At 48.0% G+C, this 12,885-nt stretch overlaps 1 protein-coding gene across 1 annotated transcript in view; it reads right to left on the minus strand.

Moving 5' to 3' along the window:
* CHRNB3 (cholinergic receptor nicotinic beta 3 subunit) overlaps positions 1 to 12,885 on the minus strand; it is an 864,386-nt gene that overhangs the window by 573,793 nt on the left and 277,708 nt on the right. Inside the window, exon 2 of the mRNA XM_085636631.1 lies at positions 2,932 to 3,083. Coding sequence (XP_085492757.1) covers positions 2,932 to 3,083 — 152 coding nt within the window. The remainder of the gene's footprint in view (positions 1 to 2,931; positions 3,084 to 12,885) is intronic.

Raw genomic sequence — 12,885 nt, forward strand, 5'->3', positions numbered from 1 at the left:
TTATAACTGGACCTTTCTCTGATACACGTTGTGTGAGAAAGGCACTCAAAACAGCACTTGAAGCACTCCTTACCCACCATTTGTCCACTCTCTTGAGTGGCCTTTAATCGGGTTTCTGATTATATCGTGATACAGAGACTACAACACATCTCCTGTTGGCTCTCCTGTTGGCAACACCATCGACCTGCAGGTGATACTCCAAAGACTGTCTACTGCAGGTATGAAGTCCTGCACTGTCATGGATTGTGTCATTCCTTGAAAAATGCTCCTTAACAGTTAAATTGAGCAAACTCCTCTCAAGAATAGTCAACATCAAACGTGGCACTTCTGAGCACTCTGCTTTTTCTCTAGTGGTATTCAATGTCTGCATGCCCCCTTGCTGTCACCTGAGACTTCTACAAGGTAGGGTAGCATTTGTATTCCAATACCACATAGCTCCATCTCAAGCTGATGTTGAGTTTGGCAACCTCAACAACCTGTCATTCTGCCTTTCTTGAGTTCACTATTGACTGAAGAATATCGGGCTCTACCTAAGCTACAACTAAAGTCTTACTCCTGGATCTGCTTACTCTTCCTTTTATCTTGACCTGAAGAAATAGGCTCTCATCTCTTTCACGCAGCGCAAACGTATATTTAGGAGCATTCTTCGAACGTGATTGATCATTAACACACTCTTCCCCAATTGAAGCTGTATATTCCCCCATCTTTGTCCGCTAAGGGGGGGTCCAGCAGTTGCGCCACTACAAGAAAATCTTGCTAAACCTTGCTCTGGTTATGTTCTATCTGGATTACTGAAACAGCTGATACAAAGGCCTGCCCCACGTATCGCTCACAAAGGTCACAGCCTACAAAGTTATGCAGATGGCTCAATCCTTTGCTTGAAATGACACAACCACATACCTTTGGCCCAGTAATGGAATTCACCTCCGTTAGTTAGCTCTCTGTGAAATAGAGTTGTGGTACTTTAAATTTTGGGACCACGTAGGAGGCATGGGCCCTACCTTGCCTATCTCAGTATCAGCGAACCGTGAATGGCCAATGCAGTATGTACAAGTGTTTTGCATAACGTTTCATCGATAAATTCACTTTGTATACGATATTACACATTGACTTCGTGGGTTCCATTTTAGAGCGGTAGCCATCTTATGGTTGCCCTCACATAGGCTGCACAATAAGGACATGCACAGGCCTTCAGAACACATGTGCCTTCTATTTGACTTCTCTGTGACCTGTGCGATTCGGCTCCACTGCCCGAGGTCAGTCCGGTCCCACGAGCTCCCCTTCCTACGGCCACCTGTGATTAGCATCAGGGTTTGACACACCATAAAGCCTTTTCATCCCACACAAGCCTCCGGCTAATCTCTTTCACACCTGACTCTTCCTGCTTTATGGCTTGTTTTACGAGCAGGAAGTGCCCGTGTTTATTGGGGTCTGCTGATATCTGATGAGGGATCTGAGCCTCGCTGGGTAAATAATTGTGGGCTGGCTGAACAGAAATGTGGGATGGTCATCATGACTCTGCCTTTTCGTTTGTAATGAATACATATGAATGACCATATCGTAAAACGAGGAATGTGTGCCTGAAGCATGATATTTTGTATATAAGGAGAAGACTGGTTTTGTAAGTTGGAGCAGTCTCCTGAGAACATACCTGTGTGTACTTCTAGGATTGCTGTTACTGGCTGCAGTCAATAATAAAACGATCTTTGATGCCACCGCAAGACTCTGTGTTTCTGTGGTCCAAGACAGGAAGAACTCGAAGTCATATGGTGCTACCCCTGGCACCGCTGGGTTCCTAAATAACCCAGTACTTCAGAGTGGCCTTCAAAAGTCCGGACTGGGTCAGAAGACACTGCATTGTTAAATAGAAAGGCCTTCAAAAGTCTGGGCTGGGTCAGAAGACACACCATGTTTGATAACCAAAGTACATTTCAAAGCTGTTCATACTTTGCCTACTGACCAGAAGGCTCTGGTTCACCAACAGATGTCTCTTGACTAGATACAAGAGATTTGGTGGTTGAACACTTCACGGTATGAGCTCATCATCCATTCGGAATTCCTCACCACTACGTGAGACTCGAGAATGGCTTTGCCTATTCTCCCTAGCATCTGTTTCATCCAGTCATTTTCCCTTCAGGATCTCTCAGTTGAACTTTGTGAGCATGGTGGTCAGATGACGAAGTCCAACCTGTAACCTTTTCCATTGTTTCTCATGACTTTGGGCCTCATTTACTGTTTGAAAGCTGGCCTGCTCAGTTGGTGGAGGCCCTCCCATCAGCCTCCCAGAGGGGAGCCACCCTTTGTATTTACAAATCCCCATCCACTTGCTGGCGATGTCTGTAATGAAAGTGCATTTGCCAGTGCAGCTGATGCCATGTTCCCTTGTCCCACTTAGCATCCTCTTTTGCTTATCAGCAACAAACTGAAAAGACTGAAATGCAAACCGAAAATTTCAATGAGTTTTCTCGCATCACAAAAGGCCCATTTTAATATTTTTCTTCCTGGAACTTCCAGGCCTCACATGACACTCCTGGCGAGGAACTATCAGTGGTGGTAGGTTCACCTGTATTATGGCTGGGCTACCGCCAATGCAATATGGCAACTCTGATGGTCAGACAGAAGGACCACTGCCCTGCCAATCTCTCAATTGCCTCCTCTGTTCTTTTAAGACTTTGTCATTTTTAGAGAACGTATTTGAAAGTTTACACATAGAGTGCACCCCTCACTTACTGGATACCTGGCACTTTGCAGTTCTCATCACTGATTTCTGCGAATCATTATTCTGCAACCAGCATCTTTTTATGTGTGCCCTTCTCCATTACACTTTGAGGCCATCATTGGTGGTTGGTAGCACTTTACAAAAACAGCAGATGAGTAAATAGATACATAAATGTAACTTCTTGTTGGCAAATGATATTAACATCGTCTTACCACATCGACAAGCTGGGTTATTTTTAATCCAAAATGTACTTTGATTGTGTTGTTGGAGTTAGGCACAGGTCGGACCCATTTCTGGTAACCTCTGAACAAGTTCCTTAGGAGGGCATCTTCTGTTTCTGCAATCGAACGGAATCCAGCGAAAGCTAGAGAGGAAAGAACAGAGAGAGTGAGGCAAGATTCCAGCTCATTGAAATAATTCACGACAAATGACAGCATTCCTTGTGATTGAAACACTAAAACTAGAGTCTGACTTTAATAAAACGAATGAAAGACACCTTCAGAAACATCAGCCACTGTTGTCTTTATTGTAACTGGTATTATTAATTGGTATTTGCACAGTGCACAGTGAGTCATTATTGCCTTGGAAAATTAATCAAGTAGTGCCGTGATTTCTTCACTATGAACTGAAATCTTTATCAGGTTTATAACAAAAAAAGGCAACAAACGCACTTCCAAGTAAACCTCTTCAGGGCATCAGAATTAATGTCGAAATAACATATGTTTCCCATCAACGACCCATCTGACATGATAGATTCTGGTACGTTTGGTTACTACATGAACGTCACCTATCTACTAAAGAACCACAAACTGCAAGACTTGAAGCAAATGAAATCGCAGAAAACATCAGTGCTTTGGATGGGACCCCTCTTTCAATGGGAACCATTACACAGTTCTTTCCTGCTTTTCTGATGACCTGCGGCTGTCATCAGATAACTGCCTTCAGTGTTATCTGGGTCCTGTGAGAGGCCAGCCCTGGGGGTGATCACAGACCTACCTGGCGGCGAGCAGCACAAATGCACACAACACTTGGTGGCTGCTCGGCTAGTGGTCACATGCGGCCATAGCCCTTTCATTTATACCCTGGGTCCGAGCCTAGCCGTGAGGTGTCTGCTGACACAAAGTAGTGGAAAGGCTGGGTGGCTCTCTACATCCCTCCCTTCTTTTAGTTATCAAAGAAACAGACAACAACAATAAAGAAAACTGGTATCAAAATGTCAACACATAGTCGCTCAATCTCTGGCCGCAACAGGTAATGTTGACTTCTAGGCTCTCCGACTGGATCACGTTCACCATGGAGACTGGCATCTGGAGTGCTTCCCAAGTGTCCACCGTGGAGCTCTGGGGACACTCCATCTTTCCTGCTGCATGCTGGTGTCACTCCTCATGTTGACTGTGGAGGAGGCGTCCGGCCCTGGCTGTCCACCATGTTCAAAACTCATCGCCACTTTTCAGCCCACTTTCTTCTCGTCGTGGGGTGCTTGCGTGGGCAGCATTAACAGGTATGGCTTTGAACCAGGACACATTCCTCACCACCGTATGCCGACCATGCTGGACATTTATCATCGTGCCATCCACCTGTGTCACCATCCACACCTCTGGCTTATAGGCAGTGTGAAACTTCCACCCTGGGTGGCGATCTTCAAGCAAAACGTTAGTCCCTGCATGAAGCGTCTGAGTCCTCGCTAGCTGATCTTTGGTAGCTTTCTCATTTGTTGCTTGTCATTCCTTTTGTGCCTTTTCTATATCTAGACTGAGCGGCACCCACTCAATGTTCTCTGGGATGATGTCCATCGGTGGCCATTTGAGCAGCAGAGTGGCAGGGGCGCATCCGGTCATGGAGTGAAGGGTTTGTCTGTATGCTAGTAGGAATTGATGCAGGCACTCTTCAGCGTCTTGTCGTTGATCCACTCCAATCTGGAGGGCTCGATTCAATGTCCTCATGAATCGCTCCACCTCCTCATTGGCTTGGGGCCATTGGGAGGTGTTTCAACTGTTTTTGATTGCCCCTTGCACTAAAAAAATCATCAAAGTCCTGCTCCGGGAATGGGAGTCCTTTGTCTGACTTGATCTCTTCTGGGAGTCCGAGCTGTGCAAATGTTTTTTCAAGTATGGGCTGCACGTGGACAAAAGCGGTGGATGGCACCAAATCTACTATAGGTTTTGCCCATCCGGGAAGCTCCCAAAACCTATACTGACTATTGTCCATGGAGTCAAACACGGCTCTTCCGTCAGCACGGGCGCAAGAGCGGGATCGCTGCTGGTGATTGTACAGGGATGATAGCGTCTGGTCTCTTTGTCCACCAGTTCATCCACGCCAGGAAACCACACTTTTGCGCAGAGTCTTGCCTTGGTCTTCGTAGCTCCTTGGTGACCCTAATGAGCGAGCGCGACCATCCGACTGTGGAGGATTTTTTGGACGGCTATCCTTTGAGCTCGTAGAGCCAGGCTGGATCCACTGGTGCTCAATTTGTGCAGCACCCTCCAGAGCTGGTGGCGCACATTCTGTTCATCGGACACTAATGATTTGGATCCACCAAAGAACCAGTGCCATTGACCTCGAGTCAGTCTCCTTCACTTTTACTAGGTGTCGTCCACATCCATGGCACTTCCTATGTCTTCTGTGACTGCTACCGGGCAGGCGTTGACCTCCACCATGTTTATGAAGCATTCCGTGTGCTCTTCGTCCATTGTATTTCTTCCTGGGTGGCCTAGTGACTGCTGTTTTGACAAGAAATCGGCAAGATTGTCAGCCCCCGGTCTCTAGATGAGCTGGAAAGAGTACACCTGGAGCTGTACAGCCCATCTCTCTATACTTGGTGGTGCCAGGTGAGATGACCCATTGAACAGAGGTGGCAGCGGTTTGTGGTTGGTCACCACTCGAAATTGATGGGCAGAGGTAAAGGTGGAAGTGTTGGCATGCCCACCTGATGGCCAGGGCCTCCCGCTCTATCTGTGTGAAGCTGGTTTTCGTAGCATATAGTGCCCGACTGGCAAATGCGACCGGAACACAGGCCACTTTTGCATTCTTGTACTGCCCTCAGTCCTACAGGGTTGGCATCCAGGACCAGTTCAATTCTCTTCCTGGGATGGAAGTAAGCCATGGTGGTTTGGTCCAGCAGTGCTTTCTTCATGCTGTTGAACAAAACTTCCTCCATAGGGCCCCATATCCATGGTACGCTGGTTTTCGTGAGCTGGCGCGGGGGTTCTGACAACGTGGCCAGACCGGGGATGAATCTCTCGCAATATGTTACCATGCCAAGGAAGCTATGTATCTCTGTCAGGTTCTGGGGACCGGGGCATTGCGGATGGCTTCTGCCTTCCGTGGATTGACTTGGAGTCCTTCTCGTGAAAAAACGTAGCCAAAGAAAGCGATTGACCTCTGGTAGACCAAGCATTTTTTTCAGTGCAGGGTAAGGCCGCTGTCCGCAAGGCGTTGGAGCGTGGCTCGCAGTTGGACATGTTTCTCCTCAAGGCTCTGGGAGTATATGAGAATGTCAGGCCCAAAAGAGTCTCCTTGATCACATTCTGGAACACCAAGGCCGCTGAGGAAACGCCAAAGCTGAGCCGGGTGTACCACCTGAGACCCACGTGCATGGAGAAGGTTGTAGCGACTTTCCGGGGCCAACTCCAGCTGGTGGTATCCTGAGTTCAGGAATAGTTTTGAAAACCACTGGGTGCCATTTAAGTCTGCTACGATGTCGTCCATCGTCTGGATCGTGTGTCTCTCTCTCCGGATGGCCTGGTTGGGGAGCCTCATATCGACGCATAGCCTGATGGCCCCGGCTGTTTGGGCTTCGGTGCGATGACCAGCGGGGAGACCCAGGGGGTGGGACCGACACCTTCTCGATGACGCCTTGGTTTTCTAGGTCCTGCAGCTCCTTCTCCACGAGGGGGTGAAAATGAAATGGGATGCGCCTGTGCCTGAGTGCCGTTGGCTTGATGGACTTGTTGATGTGGAGAGTCACCTTGTGGTCTTGAGATTTCTCAGCTCCTGGAATAGTTGCGGAAACTCATTTAGTATGTCTTCTGCGTGCATGTCGTGGACTTGCTTTACGGAGAATACCAACTCATGATATTCAGAGGTATGGCATCTGAGCAGCGTCCCCTTCTGGCCTTCCGTGATGTGGAACTTGGTTTTGATGGAGTGTTCAGCACTGGTGACGTTGACTTTGATCATTCCCATGAGCGGTAGGGGTACGGTATAGCTGTAGGTGTATATCCTGGCCTAGTAGGGAGTGAGGGGTGGTTGAGGGGACAGTTTCTCGTACTGGCTTGAATCCATCACATTCACGGACGCTCCTGTGTCTATCGGGGCTTGAACTGTGGCGTCATTAACCTGCACGGTGCACATGGGTGGAGGACGTTTCTTGCGACCAGACCGTCCGGAAAATGAGATTACAAAGACGTTGTCATCCTCTTCATGTGGACAGCAGCTCCTCGCACCTAGGATTTGTCGCTGGGGGTGGAGTCCTCCAGAGTCAGGTGGTGTAAGGTTGTGGTACGACCTCTTGATATGCCTCCTCTGGACTGCCCTCCTTGTCCGCTGCAGACACTAGCATAGTGATTGATCTTGCCGCACTTGGAGCAAGTCTGCCCTATTGCCGGGCATCATGCCTGCGACTTATGGTCAAAACCACAGTATCCGCAGTTCCCCGCGAATCTGCTGGGCGGGGTCTGCATTTGTGCTGGTCTGGAGAGCCGTTGCACCTCATCCACTTTCTCTTCTTTGATGGGGATGGCACTTGGTTATGGGTTAGCGTAATTACTTCAAACTCCATTTCTTCTGCCCGGCTGTCGGACAGCTCATGGGAGCATGCCATGACGAGGATCTTGTTGAGGGACATCCCTGGTTGGCGGAGTATCTGCTGTGTCACTGTGACAGACTTGTACCCCTGTATTATTTGCACGCGGATCTCCTCCAGTAGGTCGATATTCGTGCATGTGCGTGCAAGCCTCCCTAGCCTGGCATCGAACATGTCCACAGTCTCTACCTCAATTTGCCTGGCTTGCCGCAGCTTGAACCTTTCATAGTCTGGGTTCATTTGGGGGTCTAAATGCCTGTTGAGGGCAACGACTGCCACGTCGTAGTCATTTTCATCCCTGGTATCTTGTAGCATCTCAAAAAGTTTGTAGAGTTCATCACCCCGAAGTGCATCAGCAGAGAGCACTTCACCGCCTCATCGGTCTCTCTTGTGCCTCTGAAATAGGGGTTGAGGGGTCCCAACCATAGCTCCCACCTGGGCGCTGCTGTGGCAGGGTCAGCGAGCTGGTTGAAGGGGGGTATTGGCATGACTGAGGCATGTGAGAAAGGCTCCGGTGGCCCCTGCACGGGCACTGGTTGATGTGGGGGTGGTGGGTCTCCCATGTCCAGCAGAACTATGGATCCGTGTACTCTGTGGGTAAAGTGTGGTGTAAGGGGTCCCAAGTGCAGGTAAAATGCCGCTATTGCACAGCTGTTTGCTTAGCTAATGACTGACTTGGAATGTGATGGAGATTTCTCCTTCCCTTCATCCACAAGCAATCCAGAGCGTGATCCCCCTTCATCCTGCGGGCTCTGTATGCTCGTGATAGAGCTGATAAAGGGCCCAAGGGGCTGATTGTCGGCTTCTCTTCAATGATGTGCGTGTGTTTAAATGTTTTTTTTTCTCTTTCGCCTCCAGGCGGGGTCACTGCCCTGCGAGGCCACAGATCGCCCAGGCGGTGTGCCGACCGCAATGGTGGCAGGAAGCCATGCCCCTCCACTGCGTTGCCTACGCAGGCCCAGGAACAGGCCGCAGCTGGAGGCTGGCTCGCAGACGCTGCTGTCGTCACACTGCCACAGCGGGGCACCAGCAGCGGTGTGCAGGGATGAGGCGGGCCACAGACAGCAGGCGCACACCCCCAGACAGGAGAGCAATGTGGCTGCCGGAGCGAGGGCCTCAGAAGCTGCCACAATGGTGGGGGCGGCAGCCTGACAGCTGGGCGGAGCAGCTCCGGGTGAGTGTGGAGGCAGGAGAGAGGGCGAGGGTCCGTGTCTGCCTAGTTGCCAGTGTGAGAGGCCAGGCCTTGCAGTGATCACAGGCCTACCTGGCGGCGAGCAGCACAAACGCACACAACACTTGGTGGTTGCTCGGCTAGTGGTCACGTGCGACCCTAGCCCTTTTATTTATACCCTCAGCCGAGTCCGGTGACGAGGGGTGTCTGCAGACACAATGTAGGGGAGAGGCTGGGTGATTCTCCACAGGTCCTAGGCTTCTGTTAGATATTGGGAATTCCTTTGCTCTGTCATTGCAACCCTGCAATCAACTGGAAAAATGTAACCATAACCTTATAAATGTTCTTAATATTGTCAATTTGACCAAGAATTGTGTTGTTTACTACCACATAGAGTACCCGCCATGCTCCGTGGTTGACTCGGTTTCCAGTGTGCCGACGGCATCCAAGATGGTGGGCGTGTAATGTGCTGCACCTTGCTCTAGCCTTTGAGGCCTGAATTTTCTCCAGCGTTGTACAATCTGCTCCCTCACTTGCCCTGCTGCTGCCTTACTTGTTGTGCCTCATCCTTTGAAGGGTCTCTAATCTCAAGACGCGATGCAACACGAGAAGCCAAACGGACCACTTTGAAACGATCAGATGGCATGTCCCCTGTCGTAAAGCCGCAAGCCGCAGTCGCAGATCAAGATTGTCGGTCAGCGGGACGGACCATCGTAACCTGGTGGTTGTGCAGCGTGTTTTGGTAATGGCACAGTGTTTATGTTCAATATGATGATTTGAACTGTTCACTTTTTGTCTGTCTCTCTTTGATTGTTTTTATATTTTTTGAATTACGTTTTATTTATTTGTATAAATGTTATGTTTTTACACTGTATTTTATTGAAGCAAAATATTTGAATAATTTTGTCTTTTTTGAAATATTGAGTAAAAGCTCCTTATCCTTGTGTATATCACAATTGGTTTTTGGGTTCAAATCTTTAGTGTTCCATTTGAGCTGTGTGGAAGTCTGAATGCATGAGATATACAGAGTTGATTCTATTCAATGAATAGAGTTTATTTCAGTAGTTTCAAGAGAATTTAATTGTTTCTTAACAAAAGAGTGGTGACAGGATCAATCGCTTTGGTCCTGAAGAAAAGCCTCGGGGAAGGCTTGAAACATGTAGACCAAGTAAAAAACCACTCATAGTGTACATTTCCCCCCCTCCTTTTTTAACAATACCAGCCACAGGAATTATTAAAGTATAGTTTCCACGTAGCCAGGTATTTTTTTAACTCACATTTTTTCTGACCCTTCCACTCTCCCACGTCTCCGTCGGTCGTAGCACGCCCCATCCCGCAGCGGGACGGGAAGAACCCAATGCTGAAGCATGCCACCATGGGACCTTTTGGTGGGTGAGGGTTATTTTGAGAAAACTCTTTGTTTTCTTTAACATACTAAAAGCAATCACTGGAAGTTCACCTATTTTCGTGAATGAAGGGTGGACTTTCTTTTCTTCTCCATAGTTCAACAGTGGGCCCACATCTTCCAGTCAGTAAAACAAGCCCGAGACTTATTGTATTCTATCCAGCAATACAGATGGGGGATAGAGAGAACAGAATCGGACAAGTAACTTTGAATCTGAAGCAGCGTGAAATGTTTGGCTTTTTCACGCCTATTGGTTGTTTTTGGAATCTTCTGCAATGTTATCTGGCTTATTTTTGGATCCTCTCCCCGATGCACTCAGCAGCCTTAGGCAGCCTCTAGGCACCACGTCAAGGCACCAGGGGAGACGGGGGAGGCTAGGGGAAATGAGGGGGGAGGGGTTGCACAGAGGGAATGGGGAAGTTCCTAGGTGAGCCCCAGGTGGGGTGGGCTCCAGAGATGGAGGGAGCTCAAGAGAGAGAGTGGAACACTGGGGGGAGTGGTTTCGGGTAGTGGTCTAGCTTCAAATCGATAATTAGGCCAAAAAACTCCATGTAGGTGTAGTGCTATGGATGTTTACACTATCACAAGAATCTAGGAATTTTGGGAGTACAGCACATCTGGTACAGGCACACCAGGGACAGGTCTGCTGTAAATTTGGGGTTATTGGTTCAGTACTAGACTCTGGCGTTAGAGCAGCTAAATGGAAGAAATCACTATGCTTACCCTAGGGTCTAAAACAGAAAACATTAGGGTTGTGTACTGTAACACCAATGGAATTAAAAATCATACCAAGTTCAGATGTATTTTATCTTGGCTTAAATCAGCCGCTACCCAAATAATACTGCTCCAAGAGACACATTTTAAAGCTTCTGCCAAGCAACCAACTACGTCAATCTATATATCAGGCATTTAATGCATCCGTAAATGCTGCCGTTAGGGGGGTGGCCATTCCACTAACCCATAATTTTATTGGGGAAGTGTTATGGGTGTTGTACAGGATCCCAACGTCCGGTGGATTTTGGTCAACCTGCAGGCTTACAACCAAATTATTAACATAGTTAGCTCTTATTGGCCTATAGAGGATGACGTGACTCCGTTAGAAGAAGTCTACAGTGTTCTAGCCCCACTGACAGGACTAGTGCTAATCAGGGAAGATTTCCGTGTCATCCAGGCTGTAAAATGTGACCACTCCTGCCAAAAAAAACAAGAATCGGCTCAGTTTTTGGCGCATCTGGGGCACAATCTTGCTTTGGTTGATCCCTGATGAGCTGACCACCCTATGGAATGAGAGTATACTTGTTCTTCCAAACGCTTCAATTCCGCGTTTCGCATCAGTTATTTCTTAGTATTGCATGGTTGGGCACGAAGCAGATCAGATATACTCTCAAACCCATTCTCTGACCACTCTGTCCCTTTTATAGTCTCAAAATCAGTAAAGTTTCAAAAGAGCGACCACAGTGGTCATTGGACAAATCTTTATTGACGCAAGAGGGATAGATCACAGCCATGCATGTAGCGCTGGAGGAGTTTTTTCAGAGAAACATTGGTACGACCTCCAGGTTTTCTGTTTGGGGGGGGCATGTAAAGCCTTCATTCAGGGCTAAGCGATCTCCTATACAATTCAAGTCAATAAAGCAAGACGGGAGGAAATTGCCGCCCTGAGACAAGACTTGGAGCAAGCTCATAGGGGTGACCTTCGTTTACACACTGCTGCATCCAATGCTAATCTGGCATTGGCAAGTCAGAGACTTAAAAACTTTTTTACTTCCAGAGAGTTGGTCAATCAGAACTCCTGGTTTCAGCAACTCTACGAAGAAAGTGAGCATGCTGGCTGCTTTTTGGCATGCTACATTAAAAAGAAACGTAACCCTGGGGCCATTGAAGCAATTTTTGATGAAAAACAGAACCACACTGTAACGAACAACGATCAGATTGGCAGGGTATTTTTAGATCATTATGCAGATCTTTATGCTTCTACTAGCAACCCCTTGCCTATGGCAATTGAAGCCTTCTTGCATCTGATGAAACTTCCCTCACTGAATAGCAAATTTCGAGAAATGGCGGGGGCTCCCATTACGATCACTGAGATTAAAGATAATAAAGCAAAAAGAGGTGCGCCAGCTAAGGTAGTCAGTCAATCTCGTTTTTTCAAAAAAGCTTTATTTTCAATTTTTTCAGCGGTTATAATTCTTTATTATCACATACTGCTCAGCCAACGCGTTTCGTTCCATAAACATTAGAAACTTTGTCTGGGCTGAAAAATAATCAATACAGAAGAAAACCAAATCAAACCTAAAAAGGAGACAACACCAAAAATTTGACAAAACCAAAATTTTAAACAGATGGCACAGGACATGTATATAACAACCATATATGCAGTTCCCAAATCAATCAATCAATCAAGACATTTGTAAAGCGTGCTACTCACCCATGAGGGTCTCAAGGCGCTGGGGGGGGGGGGGTTGGGGTGCTGCTACTGCTCGAACAGTCAGGTCTTGAGTAGCCTCCTGAAAGTTAGTAGGTCTTCGGTCTGCCGTAGGAGGATGGGGAGGGTGTTTCAGGTCTTGGCGGCGAGGTGGGAGAACAATCTGCCGCCGTTGGGCGCTCTTCGAATGCAGGGGACAGTGGCGAGGGCGAGGTCGGTGGAGCGGAGCTAGCGGTTCGGGGTGTAGAAGGTGAATCATTTGTTGATGTATGCTGGTTTGGTGTTGTGAAGTGCCTTGTGTGCGTGGGTGGGGAGCTTGAAGTTGATCCTCTTGTTGACGGGAAGCCAGTGTAGGTCTCTC

This window comes from Triturus cristatus, chromosome 2_1 (genome assembly GCF_964204655.1).
Source record: "Triturus cristatus chromosome 2_1, aTriCri1.1, whole genome shotgun sequence".
Lineage (NCBI taxonomy): Eukaryota > Metazoa > Chordata > Amphibia > Caudata > Salamandridae > Triturus > Triturus cristatus.